Here is a 23,885-nt window from a genome sequence, read left to right as displayed (position 1 = left end):
GACTAGAAAAGGGGAAAAGACAAGTGCAAACTCCCATAAGCAATTGACAAGTTAGATGAATAAAAAGTGTTATTACTACACATACTTAAATAGAAACATATTATCAGTCAGGTAAGAAAACCATCAAGAAATATCATAGTACCAGACCATTATAAATATCACTGGTTTGGTAGAACTTCAGGAAAGCTCAACTTCGTTGTTGTCAGCAGTAAGGTAAAGTCCCACAATAGCTGCAGTTTTTTGAATGTCTGTTCCTGTAGGGAATACACCCACTCCCGGTTTCAAGCATACATACGGTCACTGTAGTGTTAGGGGCATCTGCTCCAGCAGGGACAGCACCCGCTCCCGGTCCAAGGCGCCCGCACCTGTTTAAATGATGAATATTTGTTTGACATTTTTTATGAAGGAGAATAAATTGAGTCACTGCTATCTGGGTGGTCTCAATTATCAAAATCAAGGACCTCCTTCTACTGACTTCCAAAATCTCCTGTAACTTGGGATAAATAAACATGGTCATCAACAACTTCCGTTCATCTTTGCATCCTCATGGAGCACATAAGGTTAAATAAATAGCGTTCTTTTCAATAACAGATCTTAAAAGAGTAAGTCTTCACTTCCATAAATAATACTCTTAAAGAACTAATAGGTGGATGCTGGTGGATGTCACTTTAAAAAACAAATGCTGATTTGTTATTATCGTGGGAGAACAGGACAATTCATCGGTATCAAGGCACCAGGCAAGACAAAGGTTTTCAATAAAGGGTTTTTATTGTGCCCTGAGCAACAGGCAACACACAAGTATGAAAAAGAGCTTACGGGAGAAATTCTAGCTAAGTAGGGCTCGGTGCCGCTGCGGTAGACTTACCCAGGAATACATCCACGTCTGCAGGGGTTTCAGGTCTTCCAGACCTCAGGGATGCTATTCGAACTATAGCAGTTCCTAATGTCCTGCTCGCAAGCCTCATCCTTGGTATCCCCGCAAAGCTCCTCAAAGACACATGTAGCCGGGTCCCCCTCTGCTCGGTGACCCCCCCTCGTTACCTCCGTGTCGGGAGCAATGGCGAGTGCTGCCGGCGCCAAGCGGCAGACCCGCCGGAGGTTCTGAGGGGGGGGGGTCGAGCAGGGAGCGCTCCGGTGCGCCGGAGACTCCGTGGCGGCCCGACAAGGCAGGGCGCCGCCATATCGATCCTCGCGCATGCGCAGTGCGGCAGGTAGGGGCGGTGGCCCCTAGAGTGTTTGTGCATGCGCAGTGATCGTGCTAACGGCACGGCCAATCAGCAGAGGGCTCACAGCAGGGACTACATCTCCCATGAGCTTCAGGAGCGCCCCACGTGACCCCAGGGAGCCAATAGGGCTACAGCATCTCCCTGCAGAGGAGAATAGATACATTTCACGGGGTTTTGAGCAGCACGTTTAGGCAGGACCAGGACAAGCTAGGGGAAGGAGGTGAGTGCAGGGGTCAGTGACCCACTGCATTAGGCCAGCAGCCCCCTAGGTCCCAGTTAGGTCCTGAGCTACTGTGTAGCTTGTAGTGCTATAGGGACAGGCCCTAGATAGGGACACTGCCCCATTAGCTATTTGGATTGTCAGGGACACAGCGCTGAAGCCGTGCAGCCCTGCGAGGTGGGTTCTGGGCTCAGAACGCCACCAAAGACACTGAGACTAAGGTGATATTATCCACGCCGGAATTCACCCAACGCGGTGCGGAGGACGACGTCGGATCGGGCGGAATCCCTGTCGTAGTCTGCGGAACCCGGGGTGGGAGCCCCGGGCAGGTATCATATCAACAAGTGCACCAACGATCCTACATATATTGTTAATACAGGACTAGTGGCTGCGCAGTCACACATATCTCCCTTTAAGGGTGCGGGACATATTGTGTGGGGTTATTGGACACGGGGTGGGAGCACCCGTGTAGGTGGGAGCGTCCTGCGAGACGCAGTAGTCAGTGTCTCCTCTAGAGAGGGACACCTGTTGATTTATGAATACGTACATGCTATGCAGTAAAACAGTTCTGTTTCACATATTTTTGCTTAATGTGATTGTTTCCTGTGAGGGCCTCCTCCCACTCCGTTGGGATCCCTCCCAGGTGGAGGCGTTGCACCACGAGATCGTATTATATGTATGTACCCCAGGCTCCCCAAGCGGAGGCTTAGGCTCCTGAGAGCCACACAGGTTACACAGCAGGTACTGTAGTAGCGTCTGTATTCACAGGGAATACCCGTTACACACACAAGCCAGACAAAATTCCCAGTGTACAGAGCAAGCTTTAATTTCTTGCTCAAATAGGCAATGAGCCTCGTTCTGATGTGTCTCCTGGCAAAACTCGGAGCACACCGCTTAGCCAGCTTACACGCTGACTCAGGAAAGAACTGTTGAGCCCAAATCGGCTTCATTTTACATAGATTCCCGCTCCCATAGAAAAGCATCAAAACGAGGTCTGGACCAATCACAGTGCGGATGCTGTGCACCGGCTAATCTCAGAGCAAGGGCTCACCTGCAATGGGCCAATCTGGGCTGGGGGCATAACCATGCAGCAAGGACAGCCCACAGGGTCGGGCTTAAGTGAGAGCAGGGATTTCAGACAAACCATTCAGAACAGCACCTTCGGGTCTCATACACAGCAACAGTTCCCCTGGCCGGTCGGATATCTCCTGCAGAGATGAGCACCTCAGTGTGTGGAATAGACAAAGGTTCTGCTTTTTGAGTTAAAGTCTCCCAGACATGATTACCACCCATCCACACTCTCACATTGTCCCCAGCATTGAACCGCCCCCTCCTCGAGAAATGAAACCCGGACCCGTTGGTGTGCAGACTAGGTAAGTGTATAACCAGCCTAGCACACCAAGGGGACAAAGAAATATACATTTTTCAATTTACATGGAATAAAGATTCACAGATAGATGATAACATTCATGTTTTGGCCAGATGAGCCACAATAAGATGAATATAAATGTGAAATCCTGCATACAGGACAGACAAGTGCAATGACTGGGCTTGACCTTTATTATGAGAGCCGCATTGCCCCTACCATCAGTTGTATACATTAAAACCCTTCATTAGAAGAGAATAGTAATGCACTAAAGCAGTGAAGGTGCAGCTAGAGCATAATAGGACACACGTTGAAGGTAAAAGCATTGTCTATTTGCACAGTGGTTTTAAAATTACTGTTATAACCAATATAATTGTGGAGCTAAAATCAAAGCCACACAATTTTAATGTAATCTTTCCATCTAGAAAGGCCAGCATAATAACCAACATTATAAAGGCTTCTAACATTATGTCAAAATGACATGAACAGAAAATCACATAAAAAGTTTGAGGGCAGAAATACAATTTTACATCAATAAAAAGCTTTTTAACACAATATAATAGTGTGATAATTAAGAAACATTTTTACTAGTCTATTAAATTAAAACACATCCACTCTGGATGTTGGATGCTCAAACTGATTACATCTTCCTTGTTAAATGACACTGACTTCATGAACTTAACATAAAATTACATTTCATGTGTGAACCATGAAGTTGGTAACAAGACTGCTAAATGAACCATGCACCCTTTATTGATATTACATTATATTCAGTAGTGGATAGCACTGCAGAATAACAAATTTAACATATTTTGTTTTCAACCCCTTAAATGCAGGAGATGTGACTTCCATTCATTGCAGAGCATATTAATTGCAGACCTTATTACAGTAAAGGGGCTATTATTTCACTACTGTTCAGTGGGTATTTGCTAAACATAAAACCAGTTTTCATTCAAAAACTGCTTACCATATCTGCATTTGGATAACACATTTATTGCTGTTTTACCTGTGCTTAAATCAAAGGGGTTTACAGTTTTAGGAGAAAAATACATGTCAGTGATGGATATTGCTGCTTTAAAAGATACTTAAAAAATTAGGATGACAAAATAAAACGATTGCTCGTAGCAGTACAGTTCAGGCGCTTTCATTCATATATGTCAACACAAGGTTGTAACTTGCAGAGCACTGGAATGTGGCTGCAGTTTGGCAGATAAAGTATTTTTTTAAACAATTTGCAATAGGTTTTCTTCTGTATCCACAAGTTAAAATGAAAGAAAAAAATGCCACTAACACATATACAGCAGACGTACTGGCCAGATATGTTCTGCAGCATTTTGCTCACTTTAATTACATTACTCTTATTTTATTGGTGCCCCAAACAATGCTGTGAAATTAAATAAACAAGGCTTCGTTGTTCATTTTTGCAAATGCCAGTGAAATGTATGTGTTTAGCATCGATTGATCTGCTAGAACAGCAGCATCACGTAATCAATCTAGTATAATGTTGAAGCGATAAGTGTTAAAATTTGAATGTTGGTATAATGTTTCATCTGCAAATGTAAAATATTATAATAATATAACGTTTGTAAAGTATTATAATTGTTGGGTAAGCTAATCAACACACCGCGGATTGTAGGGCAGTACAGTACATATAACAAAACACACACGGAACTCCTTACTAACCACTTTCTGCTTATTTTAATGAGTTTTTCTTTTGCTGTGGGCTTTCTCTGTAATACTTTATATATTATCAGTGATCATGGTAAATCATTCTAGTGTGTGTCACACAAAGATGTAGAGTAAGTAGCCACAAATGTGATAACAGTGTACGGCTCACTAATTTTAACTTTTTTTTTATATTGAATGCAACATTCAAGTATGTTAAGTATAATCCATTTCCTCTAAAAATTAGCCAATAAAGGTGCGAACATTTGTAAAATGTTGGCACCTCTGTTGAACTACTACAAACACATTGTGACACTTTGTCTAGTGCAGTTTGTGTTCATAGTCCAGGCAAATTTAACAATGTCAACCGAATTTAAAAAAACAAATCTGTTACTAAGCATGCAAGTGTATTATTATATCAAAAAAAAAAACACGGGAGCAATTGTCCTAATTTATTTATTTATCAAATATTTTACCAGGAAATATTACATTGAGAGTTACCTCTCTTTTCGAGTATTGTATGTCCTGGGCACAGAGTTATGTTGATAATACATCGTTACGTTAAATAAACAGAGGTAAAAAGTTATATTTAAGTAATAATCCCGACGAACAGAACAGGGCCAATAATGCCCTGGCTGGAAAAGTTGAAGGCCCGAGGTGAAGCCGAGGCACTTTAACCCAGCCAGGGCATTATTGGCCAGTAATGCCCTGTTCTGAGGGGATTATTACTATTATAGGCTAAATGTAGGCTTTTTTCATAAAATAGACACTTTTGTATAGATATATAAATCGGAACTACGCTGATGCACCTGTGTAGGAAAAAGAAGTAAAGTAGCAAATGAGAGGGGAGATAGGTGAGTGCGGGGGGGGGGGGGGGAGATGAGAGAGAGGTGGCGAGGGGGAAGGGGGAGAGAGAGGGGAGAGAAGAGAGAGAGGTGTGGGGGAGAGAAGAGAGAGGTGTGGGGGAGAGAGAGATGAGGGGGAGAGAGATAAGGGGTGAGAGGAAAGAGAGATGAGGAGGTGAGAGGAGAGAGAGATGAAGGGGGGGAGGAGAGAGAGGCGAGGGAGGGGGAGGGGGGGAGAGAAGAGAGAGAGGTGAGAGGGAAGAGAAGAGAGAGAGGTGGGGGGGGGAGAGAGAGATGAGGGGAGAGAGGAGAGAGATGAAGGGGTGAGAGGAGAGAGGGGTGAGAGGAGAGAGAGATGAAGGGGGGAGGAGAGAAAGGTAGGAGGAGGAGAGAGAGGTGAGGGTGGGGTAGAAGAGATAGGTGAGGGGGGATTGAGAGGGGCGAGTGAGGTGGAGGATGGGAGAAGAGAGATAGGTGAGGGGGTTAGAGTGGAGGGAGGTGATGGAGGGAGAGGTGAGGATGGGAGAGAGGTGAGGGGGGGAGAGATATGAGGGGATTGTGGGGGAGAGAGTGAGGTGAAGGGGTTGGGAGGTGAGAGAGAGGTGAGTGGGGGGAGGAGAGAGAGGTGAGTGGGGGGGAGGGAGAGGTGAGTGGGGGGAAGAAAAGAGAGGTGATGGGGAGAAATAGAGGTGAGGGTGGAGGAGAGAAGTGAGGGGGGAGGAGAGAGGTGAGGGGGGAGGAGAGAGAGGTGAGGTGGGAGAAGGGAGAAGAGAGGGGGGAGATAGAGGTGGAGGAGGGAGAAATAGAGGTGGGGGGAGAGAGGTGAGGGGGGAGAGAGAGGGGGTGAAGGTAGGGGGGAGGAGGTGAGGGGAAAGGGATGAGGGGGGAGAAGTGAGGGTATGGGGGGAGTGGAGGGAGAGAAGAGGAGGGGAGTGGAGGAAGATGGGAGGGGAGAGGTGGGTGAAGGGGAGGTGGAGAAGAGAAGTGGGGGAGGGACAGTGATTTTAACTACAAACTAAATAAAAGCCAAATAAAATTACCTTAGCAGAAGCTATACAAGTTGTGGAAGAAACATTACTAGTTAGGACCTGCTAGCTTCTGACAGCACTAGCAGCTGTGCGAGAGAGCCTGTATGCTGCCGTGCTATGTGTGAGGAGAGGAACGGAGGAGGTGCAGCAGAGAAGGAAGAGCGACTGGATTCTTTGTTGAACCTTGGGACAGTGAACAGTTTTTTTAATCAGATCTAGGAATATTACAACAGTATACCTGGTACCCTGCTTGTTCTCATACTTCAGAGCGGCCCAATTGTCCCAAATTACCCTTTGGCATACCCATCCTAGCCTAAGGCGATGGGTAGAACTGGAAAAGGCCTGCTGCGCTCCAGTAGAGCTGCAGGACATAATTTGGCTCCCGAAAAAAGTGTTCAAGAACATACTGCACCGACACACTTTATTCGAGCAAATACCCGGTATGTACCTGGCAGATACCTGGAATGCGCCACTCCTCACCTCTGACAAGCCCCGTTGCGTTTGCCTTCCCAGCCATGGTTCATGCCTGGCTGACGGGCGGCTGATCTGTTAAATGATAATGATTACGATTTAATAGGCTGCAATGCTTCGCGTGTCTACCAGATGGCATAAATTCATGAATTGTAATGCAGTATATATATATATATATATATATATACTGTGCAGTATTGCAGCCAGCGGGAATAAAATGCTTCAATTCCTGCCTGGAAAATACCTCAATGCACTCGGGCAGAAAACAGTCACAAACCTCAATACACCCGGGTATACCCGAATTCGTGGGACTAGCCGAGCTCGAATAAAGTGTGTCGCCAGTGTATGTCCATCAAGTTCAACCTATGCTAAAATTAGACGACAGATACTTTATCCTATATTTACAGTATTTTGATCCAGAGGCAAACAAAAAAACCCCCAGTGAAACATCATCCAACACTGTCTCATATGGTGAAAAATGAATTCTTTCCTCACTCCAAATAATGGCAATCAGATTTCTCCCTGGATCAACATCCTTCCCATGTTTACTTATTTGGTATATCCCGGTATATCTTTCCTTTCTAAAAATGATGCCCAAACCTTTTTTTGAAGATATCTATTGTATCTACCATCAAAGTCTCCATGGCTAATGAATTCCACATACAGTATTAACTTTAAAGAACCCTTTACTTTGTTGCTAGTTAAATCTCCTTTCCTCCAACCTTAAGGGATGACCGTGTGTCGTTTGTACTGTCCTTGGGATGTGATTACAAAAGTGAAGTACTGCTGCGACACACTTTATTCGAGCAAATACCCAGTATGTACCTGGCAGATACCTGGAATGCGCCGCTCCTCACCTCTGACAAGCCCCGTTGCATTTGCCTTCCCAGCCTGGGTTCATGCCTGGCTGATGGGCGGCTGATCTGTTAAATGATAATGATTAGGATTTAATAGGCTGCAATGCTTCGCGTGTCTACCAGATGGCATAAATTCATGAATTGTAATGCAGTATATATATATATACTGTGCAGTATTGCAGCCAGCGGGAATAAAATGCTTCAATCCCTGCCTGGAAAATAACTCAATGCACTCGGGCAGAAAACAGTCACAAACCTCAATACATCCGGGTATACCCGAATTCGTGGGACTAGCCGAGCTCGAATAAAGTGTGTCGCCAGTGTATTACTTAAAGCAGTAATAATGTCCTAAATGCATTTTCAGCTATATTCATATTATGATTAAGGCAATCAATCATATATATTTTATTGAAAGAGCTATTGCCTGCTTTCGTTTTGTTTGATTACTGTCCTCCTTAGAATCCCATTGGTTCCATGCTATTCTAACCCTGTGACCATATATTTTGGGGCTTTGTACTTTACAGCAAGGCTCTTCAACCAGTTCTCCTGAGAGACCAGATCAGAAAGCATTTAGTAGTAGAAAGGCCGCAACCTTATTGTAATGTCCTTTTAGATGCATTTAAAAACGTTAAAATTATTATATTTCAACATTTTGCAAGCATTTGTAACATCTGCATTGTGCATATTTACATTAGCTTAACTTACAAGAAAGTTTTAGTGTGAAAAACTGCACTTGGCTGCCTATACAACTTGTATGAAATTAGCAGGAGCAGAGAGACCAAGGGAACGTAAAGGTCCGGGCCGATTTGGCCCATGGACCGTCAGTTGAGGAGCCCTGCTGTACAGCACATCAGTAATAGTATTGGAAAATGGTGCAAAAAAACAGTGTTTAGGAAAGTAGGATTAGTAGTATCAAAGGGAGCCCCAGAAATATATATCTTTTATTGAATTGCTCAAAATCAAAATTGAAATAATTAAAACATTGTGTTTCTTATGTCATTAACTAGTATAGCATATAGTATAGAAATACAGACCTGTACTCTGATTGTACACAGGTTCCCGAATATTCATATTTCCAGTGTTCGACAAATCCATTAAAATACAGGCCTGTGACGACTGGATTTGACCCCGTGGCGACCTCCTCATGGCCGAACCCAAGCAGGGCGGGATTGGGAGCGGGACTAGGTGGCGAGTAGATTTTTTGGTTCGGCGAGTAGCTTTTTGGGTGATTTGTCAACCACTGCATATTTCATACTACAAGCATTTTGTGAATATCTGAGTCTGGTATGAATTGATCACAGAAACAGAACCTCCAATTAAAAAGTTCAGTAATTTCCTATTTGACCTTAATGTATTCTAGCAGAAGGAGATTGTTATGCTTAAACATAGGAATAAAAAACACATAAGATAGATAGAACAAGCAATTAATACTCATTAAGCTGTACATTTTAGCTACTATAATTAAGCAAGCACATTACATTATGTAGAGTGGTGCAATGCTTTGTGTTACAGAGCAATACTGTATTTTGTTGGCTTTTCTGCACTAGTACATTTTAATTGTAACGTTTCTGAATGTTGACTATGCAGATTTAGAACACATTCAGGAGGTAACTTATTAAACCACAATAGTGCTGACTGGGGCACTATCGCATGGAAACTCCCATTGCATTCCCTGATCAGCACTATCACAATTTAATAACCTCCATGGTCTCAAGTGACTATGTAACATTCATTACTAGAGAACTGTTTAAAACTGCAGCAAAGAGGAAAGCAAGGAGTCAGCCTATGACGGATTTATAACATTTCATAGGTTTTGAGTTATTTATATATTTTAACTAAAGTTATTTCCTCTTAAAACGAAAGCTAACATCCATCATTCTATTTATTGCAGTAAACATTCTTTTAAAGGTGCAATCTCACTCAAAATCAATTCTAGTTAGAGTTTTTTTTCCCAACATGATCTTAAGAACGATTTATTTAGTTTGAGTTTAGTTTTAGGGATTGCCACTACTGTATTTCTAGTATTGATATTTCATCTCCCACGCATGTCTCATCGTCACTGAGTATTTTCTCCCCCTCATAATTGAGGGCAGTAGCCTTGTAAAATTGGAATTAACAGTAAACTAAACTAAACTAAGATGCAGGTTTGCACACGCCCATATTCACTAAAGAGTTCAATGGGAGGCCGTGCTAAAGTGTATCACCCGTTGTGCATCTAGGCCTGTGATCCTGCATTAACTGCTGTTGAATTGAATAGCACTTTATGGGGGATTGCTGCGTGATAACATGTACCGAAGCTTACTGAATCTCTCACTAACGTTTCCTCTCATCTGCCATTATCTATGGGATCCCCTGTATTCCTGCCCGAAGCAGCAGATTTTTATTTTTTTTAAGTGTACTCTACCACTTTGAATGGTCTAAAAAAATGTTTGTGGAAGACCATCAGGAATGTGGAGTTATACCCTTTCAAAAGTTAGGGGAAAAATAGAGAAGAGATATTGCCACTTTAAATTGGCTTTCAGGGATACAGCTGCAGCAGCCATTATTTAAAGAAATCACGGCGCCGTTTTCGTGTGCGCTTCTGTATTCCACGCGGCATGAATGCGGCCAATCACCCCAGGCACACGTGTTTATCGCAGTTGCTTTGTTTGAATTTCATGGATTGTGTGCAATTAAATGCAAAGAAATGAATGAATTGTAATGTGTACAGTACTGTGCTACTGTGTCAATTTCAGGTGTTTAAAAGCCACAACACTAAAATCCATTTTATGCACTCGCGTCTTAAGGCGGTACGGTTGGAAGCAATCCCGCGCCATGACATGGGTATTCCAAGGTATACATGCGTGATTTGTTAAAATAATGGCCGGTGCATCTGTAAGTATCAATATGATGCAATTTGCTTCAAATCCACGAGCAAAGGTTTTCTTCTGTCAATTTGCACAGGCCTTTTTAATACTTTTTTTTTTTTACATTTGGTGCAGATCTATTGTTGCATCTCATTACAATATTGCACACTATCTCCTCCCCTAACTCCTGTTCACTCCCCAAAATGCTCACTGGTGCAAGTGGAACAAAATTGGAGCAGAACACCATGGTACTGTGGCACAGAGTCAAAATGACCCAATTTGCACATGTCTTTAAAACAATGCTCCAGTTTGCATCACTATATTTTCAGCCTCAGCCTTTGAAGCGCTATGTACATTAATGTAGCTATATAAATAAAGACATTCATATATACTGTACATACTTTACAAGCTATTACTTTACCAATATACGATATACTATTTTTAGTGAACATTTTCAAAGCATTACTTGTCACAGCAAAATGTTGCATTTTCTTTGGGGGATGTATGTACATGGTTCCTATTTTAACGGTGTTCTACAGAGACATTATCATTACAATTATTTCACTGTACCTGATGGTTCTAGTTAGCTATAGTATAAATCAACTCAAGTCATACATGAGTATTGTGGGGTTTAATATAATGCACATAAAACAACTGTATTATAATTTATATTCAACACCATTACAACTTAAAGAATGCGTTTTAGATATGCTTTGGTACACTGTTTTTTTTCATGTATGCTTTATACAGTATTTTCTTTTTAAGGTACGTTGTCAAATCTGTACCTCCCACGACTTACAGATTATTTACTGTACTTTCTGCAGGTGGAAATTTACATTTAACATTTATATATTTACGTATGGAGTCCGATTCCTGAAAAAGGTATGTACATTACAGAAATTTGCCATATTTTGATTTCTTCTCGAAATATGCATGGTTATTTATTTTTTAGCAATACTGATTTCATCATTCAATTAAGCAGTGACCTGCTAATGAACTGTAAACAATCATTTGCAATACGTTATTTGATGCAATTTATTGGCTTCTAGTCTAAAACGTATTTTAAAATAAGATAGTTGCTGAGCAACTACATCCGTCCTTTCATTTCAAAAGGATTTGGAATGCATAAAGTACCCGATTGATGTTTTTGTGCATCTATCTCCAATCTCATGTTAATTTATTTGATCGTAATACCTAGGACATACTGTCCTCATCGCGATGGTTACACTACTGTTAATACCACCAATCAATATGCACCATTATATAAACTCTCTGCTCTTTCTCTTAGGAATTGTTTTGTAGATGTTCAGGTCTTAGCTAAAGTTATTTCTTCCGATGCTTGCTACAGTGCCCACTCCTAGATTTCTCTAATTCCGCTTGACTTATCTTTGTTGGATATGTCTGAATGCAAGATGCTGATTAGGCTCTCCGGTTTTCATGTCAGGGGCAGATAGAGGGGCTTTCCTCTAAGTATGAGAGATAAGGTGCTTGTTTGCTGTTCTTTTTTTGTAGAGAGAGTGCGGTAGATTCAATGTTTTCTATATCATTTTTTGAGTATATAATATCTTTAATTTTATGGATTATTTTACACTTGACATAGTTGAATAAATATTCTACTCGTTTCACTATCCTGCATATTGGCATGCACACACTCTTTGCACCGTCTGCCAGGAGCGCTGTATACTGAGCACCTATCGTTATGTATTATTTTATGACATTTTGGCAGGTGATACAAGATATGTTGATATCATTAGCTGGTAGTTTGGGGTATACTATTACCACTCGCTTTAGGAAACAACCATCCCCTATTCTGATTTCAGCAAACATGCAGTGAGAATCTGTAATTTTTCATTGTTTATAAAGGCCTGAAGAACCCTACACATGTAAAACAAATTTGCATGTGCCAAATTGTATTTTTGTACATTTTTGATAAGGTATAAATACAGAAAAGACTACTAAGAAGGAACTCTGCTAACAAACTGCTGTTTCGCTGTCAAAACAATCTTTTGTGTTAGCATGAACTGTCATCCCATGAGAAGGATTTTTCATGCTTACACAGCATTGCTTTCCTTTATGCCTTAATGGACATTATACTGTATGCAATTTATCAAGTAATCAGTCTAGTCTTAGGTGTTTACATATGCTAAGCACGTACAGTGAAATCCACTGAAACAATATTCAAAGATTTATTAGGCACAAAAGCTGGAAAATGTATACCTTCACAGACAGTTATCATTATATGATATTTCATATTTATCCCTTTAAATATAGTCTGCCATTACCAATATCAAAAGGTCATTGCCTTTTGTGTTTTGCATGTGGGTTTAGCATTTTCCTTTTGTGCAGATGATTTCTTAAAAGGAATACTGATTATTCTTTATTTTCCTACCAAGCCAAATAAACGTGTTTCATTCCATGTTTTGTTAAGGTGTGTAAGAGCACAAATAAATTAATAATGGCCTAAAGCAACCAAATGATTGATGTGTTTTTTTTTTTGTTTTTGTTTCAAACTATTTTTATTTCTTTATTTGGATAACATGGGAAGGGTGTAGGTACAGAAAAAAGGATAGGGCAGAGGGTGGGGGGTTTGGTTCAGCCCCCACTATTATCAGGGGGGGGTTCAGCCCCCACCATAATCAAGACAATAAACAACAGTGATAATATCTTTAGTACAGTTTTAACAATCTTAATAGTTGTAGTCAGAAAGGAGGAAAAAGAAAAACAGACTACCACTGTGGGAGCGGGTATGGGGGGGTAGGGGGTATGGGGGGGGGGGGGGAGTTTGATGGGTGGGCGGGCAAGAGGTCCCTTTGGTAATAGTCCTTTTATTTTTCCTGATTTTTGATATGGTTTAGTTCAGCGGTGCGCAAACTGTGGGGCGCGACCCCCAGGGGGGCGCGACACTGCCGATGGGGGGCGCGGGGTTTACAGAGGCCCCGCGCGCTTCCCGAAGGCACTTAAATTAAGTGCCGGGGGAGCTGCAGGGCCTCTGTAAACCTAACTTACCGTGGCTCCGGCGGCTTCCTCCCTGCGGTGCCATGGCAACGCGGCGTCAAAATGACGCTGCGAGGTCATGTGACGTCACGTTGCTATGGCAACGTGACATCATTACGCCGGAGCGCGGGTAAGTTGGGGTTGGGGGGGCGCGGGAGTGAGGGGACAGCCGTCAGGGGGGCGCAGGGAAAAAAGTTTGCGCCCCCCTGGTTTAGTTTATAGAGATGCAGCGGCCGTTATTCGAACTTATCACGTGTTGTATACCTCGGAATACCTATGTCATGGCGCGTCATTACCGCGTGTTGACTCGTTTTTATCGAGTGCAGAAAATGGCATTTTAGTTTTCTGGTTTTTAAACACCTGCAAATTGACACGATACTGTACTGTACACATTACAATTCATTCATTTCTGCCACGGAAACGCAAAGAATTGCACCCGAAGAAATCGGGATCCATGAAATTCAAACAAAGCAACCAAGTGATTGGCCGCGTGGAGTATAACAGCGCACACGAAAACGGCTCTGTGATATGTTCGAATAACGGCCGCTGCATCTGTAACTCTCGGACAACTTATCCATTGCTCGCATAAATTTTTATGATTATTTTTAGTATTTTCAAAATAGTTTAAATTTGTAAGTCTTGTAGTGATGCTATGTCTTCTTGAAAAGCACTTAGCCAGGGATTCCAGATTTTTTCAAATTTATCCGTAGTATTATTCATAAATGCCGTCAATTTTTCCATTTCTAAAACATGTCACACCTTCTCTTGAAAAACTTGATATGATGGTATATTACAAATAAACAGATTACCAGTGCTTCTACCAAAAGTCCAGATAATTTGAAGTGCAGAGAGTCTGTGTATTGATGTCTTCAAATGCCACCAGCCCCTGACGAAGCTTTTGAGAGAAGCGAAACTAGTAGGGTTCGCAAGGTGGCGCTATGCACTTTCTAGTCAGAGGTTTGCAAGGACCACAGAATTTCTTTGTTGGTATACTTCTGACGTCAGACGCAAACATATCAGTACAGGGCAGGGAATCCGGAAGAGCTTGAAGGAGCATAGCACGGAGAGACCCTGCTCTTGCAGGCAACAGTAGCGTTCCCGAGCGCTCCGGAGACGCGGTAACCAACCGGCAGCCCCTGGCGTGATACTACATCGATATTACATCACAATATATATATGTATGTATCTATATATCTATATATATATATATATATATATATATATATATATATATAGATACATACATACACATACGCACGCACACACACACACACACACACACACACACACACACACACACACACACACACACACACACACACACACACACACACACACACACACACACACACACACACCTGGGTTCTCTATCATAATACTGTATATGGAAACGTAACTTAGAAAGATTGATAATCACGGATTTGGCAACATTTCCTTTTGAGGTTCTTTAGCTTGCTGTGATGTTGTGTGTTTATTTCCTTCTTATATTCAGGGCCGGCTTGATGGCGGTTCCATTAGTGCCCCTGCACCGAGCCCCACGCTTACAGAGGCTCCGCGCTCTTCCCCACAACAATAAAACTGATTCTCGGGGGAGAATGCTGGGCCTCTGTAAGTTATCTCTTACTTGGTCCGGCTGCGTCTCCTGGGATCTCCTACTACAGCATCCCATCATCATGGCGCCCCGACGTCAAGTATCGTCATGTTTCCATGACAACATGACACTGCATGCTGCGTGACACAGCGACATCTGAGGAGATGACGCGCTGGACCAGGTAAGAGGCCCTGCGAAAACCCCTGCACCGAGACCCACAAAACCCCTGCACCGAGACCCACAAAACTGTTGACCAAATGAACTAACTATGTCGCAGAATATCTGCCATCTGTTGTCAGTACAACACATTTGTTATCAGGGAACACTAAATGAAATGCATATGGTAGTACAGAAGTAGAGAAGACTACATTCTGCCATCATTTAGGCACATGTCTGAACAGAGAAGGGAATAGGAGGAAGCTACGTCCAGCACATTTTGTTTGGAGTTTATTTAAAGTGGACTTGAGACCCATTTGTGTACAGGCATACCCCGCATTAACGTACGCAATGGGACCGGAGCATGTATGTAAAGCGAAAATGTACTTAAAGTGAAGCACTACCTTTTTTCCACTTATCGATGCATGTACTGTACTGCAATCGTCATAAACGTGCATAACTGTTGTTAATAATGCATTTGTAACGGGCTCTACAGTCTACCCGCTTGCGCACAGCTTCGTTACAGGTAGGGAGCCGGTATTGCTGTTCAGGACGTGCTGACAGGCGCATGCGTGAGCTGCCGTTTGCCTATTGGGCGCTATGTCCTTACTCGCGAGTGTACTTAATGTGAGTGTCCTTAAAGCAGGGTATGCCTATATCTGCTCTGGATGCTCAACTCTAGCAGATGTAATGGTAACAATAAAATCCCCAAAGAAAGTGATTGTGTCACACAAAGAGAAATTACTATGTATTTCCTATTTTCTTTATGTACATGGCTGTATCTGTTCATATTTACACATCTGTTCTGTACATCCCTGTAACTGCAAGTTATTTCAAGTTTTTAGTTTTTATCAGCAATTGGCTGCTTTTCTTGTTCCCTTACTGTCATTGGAGTTTGGTGTTCATTCTATTTCTGTTTCTACCTATAGTTTAACGGCACTGGTTACTGGGTAAAGTGAAATACGTGAAAAGAGACACTAATAGCGGCTATTTGCTGTAATTGGCTTCTTTTCGCTCGGTTGCCTAGTGAATAGTAGGAGGCATCTATGGTACGTGTAAAGCTTTTCACTGGTAGAGTGCATTCATGCAGCTATTGCATGTTATTAGTGATGGAGAGAATTTGTGACCAAGTGCCAAAATATGAATAGTAATTATGAAACACTGCTGGTCTGCAGTGTTTTAGAAGAGATCCCACAGTGTTCGATACTAACTTAAAAAAATGATGCATAGCACCATCTGTTCAATGCCATTCAGCTATGCTAATTTCTTTTGCATACCACTACTTACAAAGTAAATGTCACTGAAATCTAAAAGCATTAATCAAATTAGAATAATTGAAACAGATTACATTGAACATGGATTGTATTAACTTCTGAAGTTGCATGGCTTCTAATTTATTCCCTAGGTATTTCTGTACACTCAGGATACTAACTAACACATGATTGCCCTTAGGAAATCAGAATATCCAGAGCAATAAGACACATCTGTAATGTTAATATTTGACATGACCTTAGAACCTGCGAGGAAGCTCCCCTCTCTCCTCATGTATACATCCTCATACTGATACTGTAACAGGGGCAATCTTGTTACTATCAGATAGAGCTGTTGGGTGTTGGCCAGGTAGTACATAATCCGTCTACCTGAAGCCAGGTCTACTAACAAGCCCACTCGAGTGTAGCAATGGTTTGAAGGGAAGTGTTTGTCTCTCTCCCCTGGTCTGCATCTAGACCACATGTATGTGTCCGTACTATCTAGGGACACCAGGACATGCAGGCCGCATGTATGTGTTCTAGATACAGAGGGACACCAGCAGATCCCGTCTGTACCAGCAAGTCCTTGATACAGAGAGACTTTGGTCACTGAAAATCCTAGAATTTATGCTGCTGGACTGTGGTCTAAGGAACCGTGGACGTTGGGCAAGGATGGCTTAGGTATGCAAACAGGGGCGTAGCTATAGCCCGGGCAGCCCGGACAAAGCTGGGGACCCATGCTCTTGGGGGGCGCACGCTCTTGGGGCCCCGCTCCCCCCCTGTTTCTATCTGAAGAGAGACAGATGGGCCAATGACGGGGGGGGGGGGGGGGAGCGGGGGAGATGGTATGCGGCGGCGGGCCACCGGTATTAAACAGAAGATAAGCCAGCAGAGGAAACAGCAGTTGTTACACTGGCAGAGCAGGACAGCAGGGGAGGAGCACGCTCTAGCAGTCTGACACGGAAGTCTTTCTTACTTCCGGAGTATGCTGCTAGAGCGCACTCCTCCCCGGCCATTCTGCTCTGCCTCTGTAACAATTGCTGATCCGCAGTGAGTACACCATCTCCCCTGTCTGTCTCTATTACAGGTAAGCATGTAGGTGGGGGAGATCTGATGATGATGAGGGGGATATATAATGATGATGATGATGATGGTGATGATGTGGGGGAGATCTGATTATGAGGGAGAGAGATGATGAGGAGGGGGAGAGATGATGATGAGGATGGATGATGAGAGAAAGGATCAGGGAGAGGATGGGGGAGGGAGAAAAAAATTCCAGTCAGTACTATATTAATGGGGCCCTGTAAAAATGTTTGCCCGGGGGCCCGCGCATGTTTAGCTACGCCACTGTGTGCAGACCACAGGAGCGTGTCCTTGATACATAGGGATACCAGGTACTTGCACAGACGTCTACAGATGCTTATAGGGGCCTATTCACTAAACTTCGATAAGTGCCTTAACAATTGTTATGTGCACTTTTCAAGCGATATTACATGTGTAGCAAAAAGCATTAAAACGGCTTTGTAACAAGTGTTAGCACTCTTACTATGAGAAGCTGTGTGGCAGCTGAAAAAATGCCCAAACTCGCATTTTTTGCCAGCAACTGCTATTCATAATGCTCCGATTTGCAAATCGCAGGCTAAACACTCGTATTTTTTTCTTGCTACCAAAACAGTAGCGAGATCGGAATCACGATTTGCATGTTACAGAGTTTATTTTTACTAAATAACATTGAAGCCGGGGGTTTCCGGAGCTGACCCATATTAATTTCAGCTCTGGGGACCCCATGCTTCAATCCTAGGTAATAAAGATAAAATTACAGCCCAGTTTTATTACCTTAGTGGCTTACCCCGAAGGCAATGAAGGGGGTTAAATTGAAGGAACTGCTTTGTTAGTGGTAGTGGGGGTGTGTGAAGCTTGTAGTTGCCCCAGGGTGGATGGTTAGACCTCCTGGGAGGGTTGTGGGGGGCGTTAACCCCTTCATTACCTTAGCAGTTACTAATAAAGATTAGGGTAACCCATAACGTGAGGCCTAACCACACACCCCATGGCAACTAGTCTCTTCACCCACCCCTTCTACCACCAACACCACACAGGAATGGGCAAAAATGCTATCAGCCAAACATGGCAAATATCACTTTTGCCCATTCAAATATCCAATACAGTGCAATTAAATACAATAATATAAAAAATAAATACAGTAGCCATTTTATCCATTGATTGTCACTGTGGCTACCTTTGCTCTCATCGGGGGCACAGATAGCCACATTGATAATCAATGGGCATCCTACTACCCACCCCCTCTAACCCCAACAAACCCCACCCAACACACACAGTACAGTAATGGGCAAAAGCCCTATTATCCAGATTTGGATAATAGCACATTTGCCCATTAAAAATAAACCATTAGCCAGTCAACATATACTGTAGTAAATAAAACTGGTCCTTACCCCAGCCAAGATGAAGGCCATTCTAGTGCTCATGTTCGGCCTCCTGGTCCTCTTCCTTGTCACCAACCGTAAAATAAAAAATAAAAAAACTACTTATCAGTAACCCCTTACCACAATGATTACCACAATTGTAATGAATGGGCAACCAAAAAAAAAAGATAAAAATAAATAAAATACATTACAATAAAATAAAAACATTTGCCAAAAAATGCATTGATTGTCAATGAGGTGATCTATACCCTCCTCAAGGGGGCATAGATAAACACATTACCAATCAATGGGCATCCTAAAAAAAACAATTAAATAAAACACAATCAATGTATTTCTTACCTTTGCTGGGATGAAGGTACATCTTCCTCATCCAACTTCAGCACCAACTCTAGACCCACGAGGCAATGATCATCAGCAGCATGAGGTGCAGAAGTCCGCAATCCTCAGTTGCGTGCATAGGAGGCCCTGGTGAGTAGATCTTTAATACTATGTTATTAAAACAGAGGGTCCCCGGGGCTGAACCGCATTAGTTTCAGAACAAATAGAAACTGATCACTCCTAGCGCCAAGATCCGCCTGAAAAGTCAACTTGAACTCTTAAAGTCCTGTATTATAATGCTGATGCAATGTATAATGTAATATAGTCTGGGTATGTTCAACAGTTATACATGCAGGTATTGTATAGTGTCTGATACCATCACGACGGTTATATGATAGAGATAAGGACTAACAGAGTGCAGAACGGGTATGAATGGACAACTGGTGGAGGTATATGCACATCAGAGGAGAGATTAATTACCTCTGAAGCTCCCAGACCACATAGAAGTCCTACCTTGTCTCAATTTAGTCCTGGTTGAACGTAATGCAGCATTGATTCGCACACCGTCACCTCCAGAAATGATTAATACACTACCAGTGTACCGGAGCCTCCGTAGTAGTTGTTTTGCGGTCAAGCGTGCTGCTGCTGAAGATCAAGACATCGTCTCCTCTGGAACCGGATGGTGCGTGTAACAAGTACCGAAACCTGCAAAAACTGCTGAAGTGCCACTCATTTCGAAAAAGTTGCCCGATATATAGCTGTAGATTTGTTGGGCAACTGCCTAGGTAAAAAAGGACTCCTTGAGAAAGTGCTGTTTAGCGTGAAACGCGTGGGAGGAGAATTTTGTGGCTAGCCTGTTGCTGTGGCTAGTCTGTTCATATGGAATCCCTATTGCTGACCCAGACCATGATCCCGACCTCGCCTCCTTCCGTCTGCCCTGACCTTTTGCCTGTCACCTGGATTCTGCACTACTGCCACCTGCCCTGACCCTTTGCCTGCTTACCGACTATGGATACTCTAACAGGACTCGGTCCCTGGGCTCTGGTCGGTTAATTGGCATCCCTACCTCATTCCTGCCGGTCCGCTTCCTGATCGGAGACAAGCACCGTCACACTCAGATCCATCTGAGCACTTCACCAAGAATTGCAAAACAACACTCTCTCTCAAACTCATATTTGAGGGTCTGAATGGAAGTAACTGCAAGACCTTTTTTTAAAGTTTGGCAAATGTAACTTTTTATGACGAATTTGTGAAAATTCCCACATGCAAAAAAGTGCAATTTTCTCGACATATTCGAACTTTGGTGAAAAGTTAAACAATATCTAATAACTTACGTCCTGGACAGGTGAAACAGCATTCATTGTCAGTAGGACAGAGTGATGTGATCGTTTGGGAATTACGTGATATTAGAGAATTTATTATTACAGCCCTTTAGGTAAACATATATGATTATGGAAGGATATTTATATTCTTTCTAAGCACGGTCATATTTGTTCTAAGAGTAACATTTTCATTTTCTCCCTATTTGTATTCGTAAAGGCATAAAAATAATTCTACATGATTGAACCAGTAGTATATTTGTTATCACGTCCCACATGCTGTTTTGTAGTTCTAAGTATTTTTATTCAGGTGTTGTCATAATTAGGTCAACTGTATACATATTACTCACAGAAACAACAGTTGGTGACTTCGCTCATCTCAATATATTAACTGTCTGAACATATCTAAATGAATGCTGTTTTAATGACTTTACATAGCTAATACATTTTTCAGAAACAAATAAAATAATCAGTGCTGGAGACAGTTTGAAGACAGGAATCTCTCAGGCATAATACATTTAAACTAAACAAAAAAAACATGCTGGGTTCACTTGTAATTTTTTTTACACTAGAATGAATCCTGGCATGGTGTATTGGTGACAGACTTGAAAATAGTACAAATAATGGCTTAATGTATATTTATCTTATTTATTCAAAGAGTAACAGATGTACGGTATGGAACAGTCTTTCGGTAACAGTTCCTAGAGCAAATGCAGTTCAAGAATTAAAAAATAGTAAGGATCAACACAATGGAGAAGCGGGATCTTACGTCTGGTAAACAAGAGACAGGAATGCCCAATGCTACATCCCATTGACAAAACATATATGGTAAAAAGTATAAAGTAAAATACTTCAATAATAATATTAAATACTTGGTTATTTAGTTAACCCTTTGGCCAAAGTGTCATAAGCCTGCATACCAACGCCAAGGTATAACCAAATTAATGCAGGTCCTATGAAGGTCCTAATGAAGGTGAACCCTTCCTTTTACCTCTGTAAGAGGGGAATTATAGGTCTTGTTCCTGCAGCAAATGGAAAGACCTCCCAAGTTAAAAAGGTGAAGGAGGAGGAGTGAGCTCTGGGGGGAGGTGCCACAGCCTCCAAACAACTGCTAGCAGTCAGAAATGGATTAACACACATTCCCAGCTAGCTCAAACAGTGTAGTGTAGGACCTGCATTCATTTGGTTATACCTTGGCGTTGGTATGCAGGCTTATGACGCTTTGGCCAAAGGGTTAACTAAATAACCAAGTATTTAATATTATTATTGAAGTATTTTACTTTATACTTTTTACCATATATGTTTTGTCAATGGGATGTAGTGTAGCCATGCTGTAAAATGGACTGCAGTCATCTCTCCTGCTGGCAGTAAGGCCTGGTAAGTTGTAGGAATGCCAGCAGTAATTATGGAGGTTTGCCCTCATACCCTGGTGAGGTGCCCTATGTATGGATGGGAGTGGCCACATACTCTGAATCCATAATTAGTGATGTCAGAGTTGTGCCTGCCCCCAGAGGATACATAAGGCACAGCACTGCTCAAAAGTTAAGTTGGTTGTAGTAGTTGGAGTAAGGAGCAAGTCTGAGTACAGACTTGGGAGGAGGCAGCTCACTAGACTGTGACCAGGGACCTGGCACAGGGGATATCTCCCTGAGGGGAGATAGGGAATCCACCAGATTGGGAAGACATACCTTTCAGAGGGCAGTGCAGTGAGCATGAGCGGCTGAGCACAACCACTGTGAGGGGCAGCTGGCCCACCTCACTTCAATAAAGATGACCTTGTTCAATCATACCCTCGTGTGTAAGTGTTGAGTGATTACACAGAGGGGTGCACCACAGAGGAGTTCCTCACCAGGACCATCGACAAGCGGACGCTGGGATCCTGATGAGGTGGAGGCACTGCACTGGATCTAGGTAGAACTCAAGTACACTACCTCAGCTGCCTGTCTGGGTTGGCATTCCCCACACAACATCATGCGGGAGACTCAGGAGTCCTGTTGCCAACAGGTACACCACCAGACACTACACTGTAATGGGGACTGGTTAGACCACAGGGGCCAATATGAGATTGGGTGGGTCAGGCTAGGCCAGAAAATCCGTTACAGTAGCATTGGGCATTCCTGTCTCTTGTTATATACAATTGCCACACTCAGTAGCTCTCTTGTTGACATAAATATATATTCATGATGTGGTGGGTTTGGGAGTTTGAGCTAGCTGGGAATGTGTGTTAATTACATCTGGTAAAGTCTAGAGATTCCTAGTAATTAGGGAGAATCGGCAAACTATATGGGAGTTATTCATTAAACTGTGTTAGCTTCAATTAGGGCACTACAGCATTGCAGAGAATCACCCATTGAAGCCAAAGGAGAGATTCAATGTGATAGTTTCTTGATTTGAACTTTTGTGGTTTATTGAATAACTCCCTACAGGCCATCTGTCCTTTACATCCTACAGTATACATTTTCATTTGCGTTATGCTAACACGCACTTTATATTTTTCATGATTTCATTTAAATGTTTACACCCCCTTTTGTACCACATTATCTGTCAGTGTCTGCATGTAAAGAAGAATTAATACTGTATTCCTGTGCTCTCTCTATAGAAATAAGATAGGCGCAGTGTATCAGTGACACATTTTGAATATATTTGCAGTTTTACTGTAGATGCAGGGTCACATAACATTTTCTTTTATCATAACAAATCTCCTTAAATGAAAAGCGAGAAATGGGAAACATTTCAAATTCTATTGAAAAGCTATAAGACTGTTTTCCGTTTTTTCGAGTACCTATGTGTAGTGCATGTCTTTACATGAAGATTATTTGCAATGAATGATGTATTTTCTTTTCTGTCACATAGCATTTTCAAAGTATAATATATAGAAAGATGACCAATTTGTCAAGTAAAGAATAGGCAAATAGATTATGGAATGTCCTTGGTATTCATTCACTTAATGTTGTACTCATGTTTTAATCTCAAAGTGGATTTGCTATCACTTCAATTGTGTTAACCAAATAGACAACTAATGCAGTACTTGGTTATGTATTATTTGCAGTGTGGAAACCCTTTTTAAGATGCACTGTATGTAGTCTAACATTGCACTCTAAATAGGCATTTATTTAAATGAATATAATTATCCCTATACCTCACTATACTAGACTATCCCAGTATGCTGGAAAGATTTAGGTTTTTTTAAACCAGAAATTCTAATAAAAACAGGTGGGAATAATTTTTTTTATCTTTTATATATTTCTGGGATTATTTTTTACCCAGTACTGGGTATAATTTACAACTAAGG

At 42.2% G+C, this 23,885-nt stretch overlaps 1 protein-coding gene across 2 annotated transcripts in view; it reads left to right on the top strand.

Annotated features, from left to right (window-relative positions):
* CERS6 (ceramide synthase 6) overlaps positions 1–23,885 on the top strand; it is a 145,113-nt gene that overhangs the window by 68,553 nt on the left and 52,675 nt on the right. For both annotated transcript variants that reach the window (XM_075609160.1, XM_075609159.1), the window contains exon 4: positions 11,349–11,406. In XM_075609160.1, coding sequence (XP_075465275.1) covers positions 11,349–11,406 — 58 coding nt within the window. The remainder of the gene's footprint in view (positions 1–11,348; positions 11,407–23,885) is intronic.

Source organism: Ascaphus truei, chromosome 7 (genome assembly GCF_040206685.1).
Source record: "Ascaphus truei isolate aAscTru1 chromosome 7, aAscTru1.hap1, whole genome shotgun sequence".
In the NCBI taxonomy this organism is placed as follows: domain Eukaryota; kingdom Metazoa; phylum Chordata; class Amphibia; order Anura; family Ascaphidae; genus Ascaphus; species Ascaphus truei.
The sequence above is the reverse complement of the archived record's forward strand: the minus strand, read 5'-3'. Positions and strand labels throughout refer to the sequence as shown.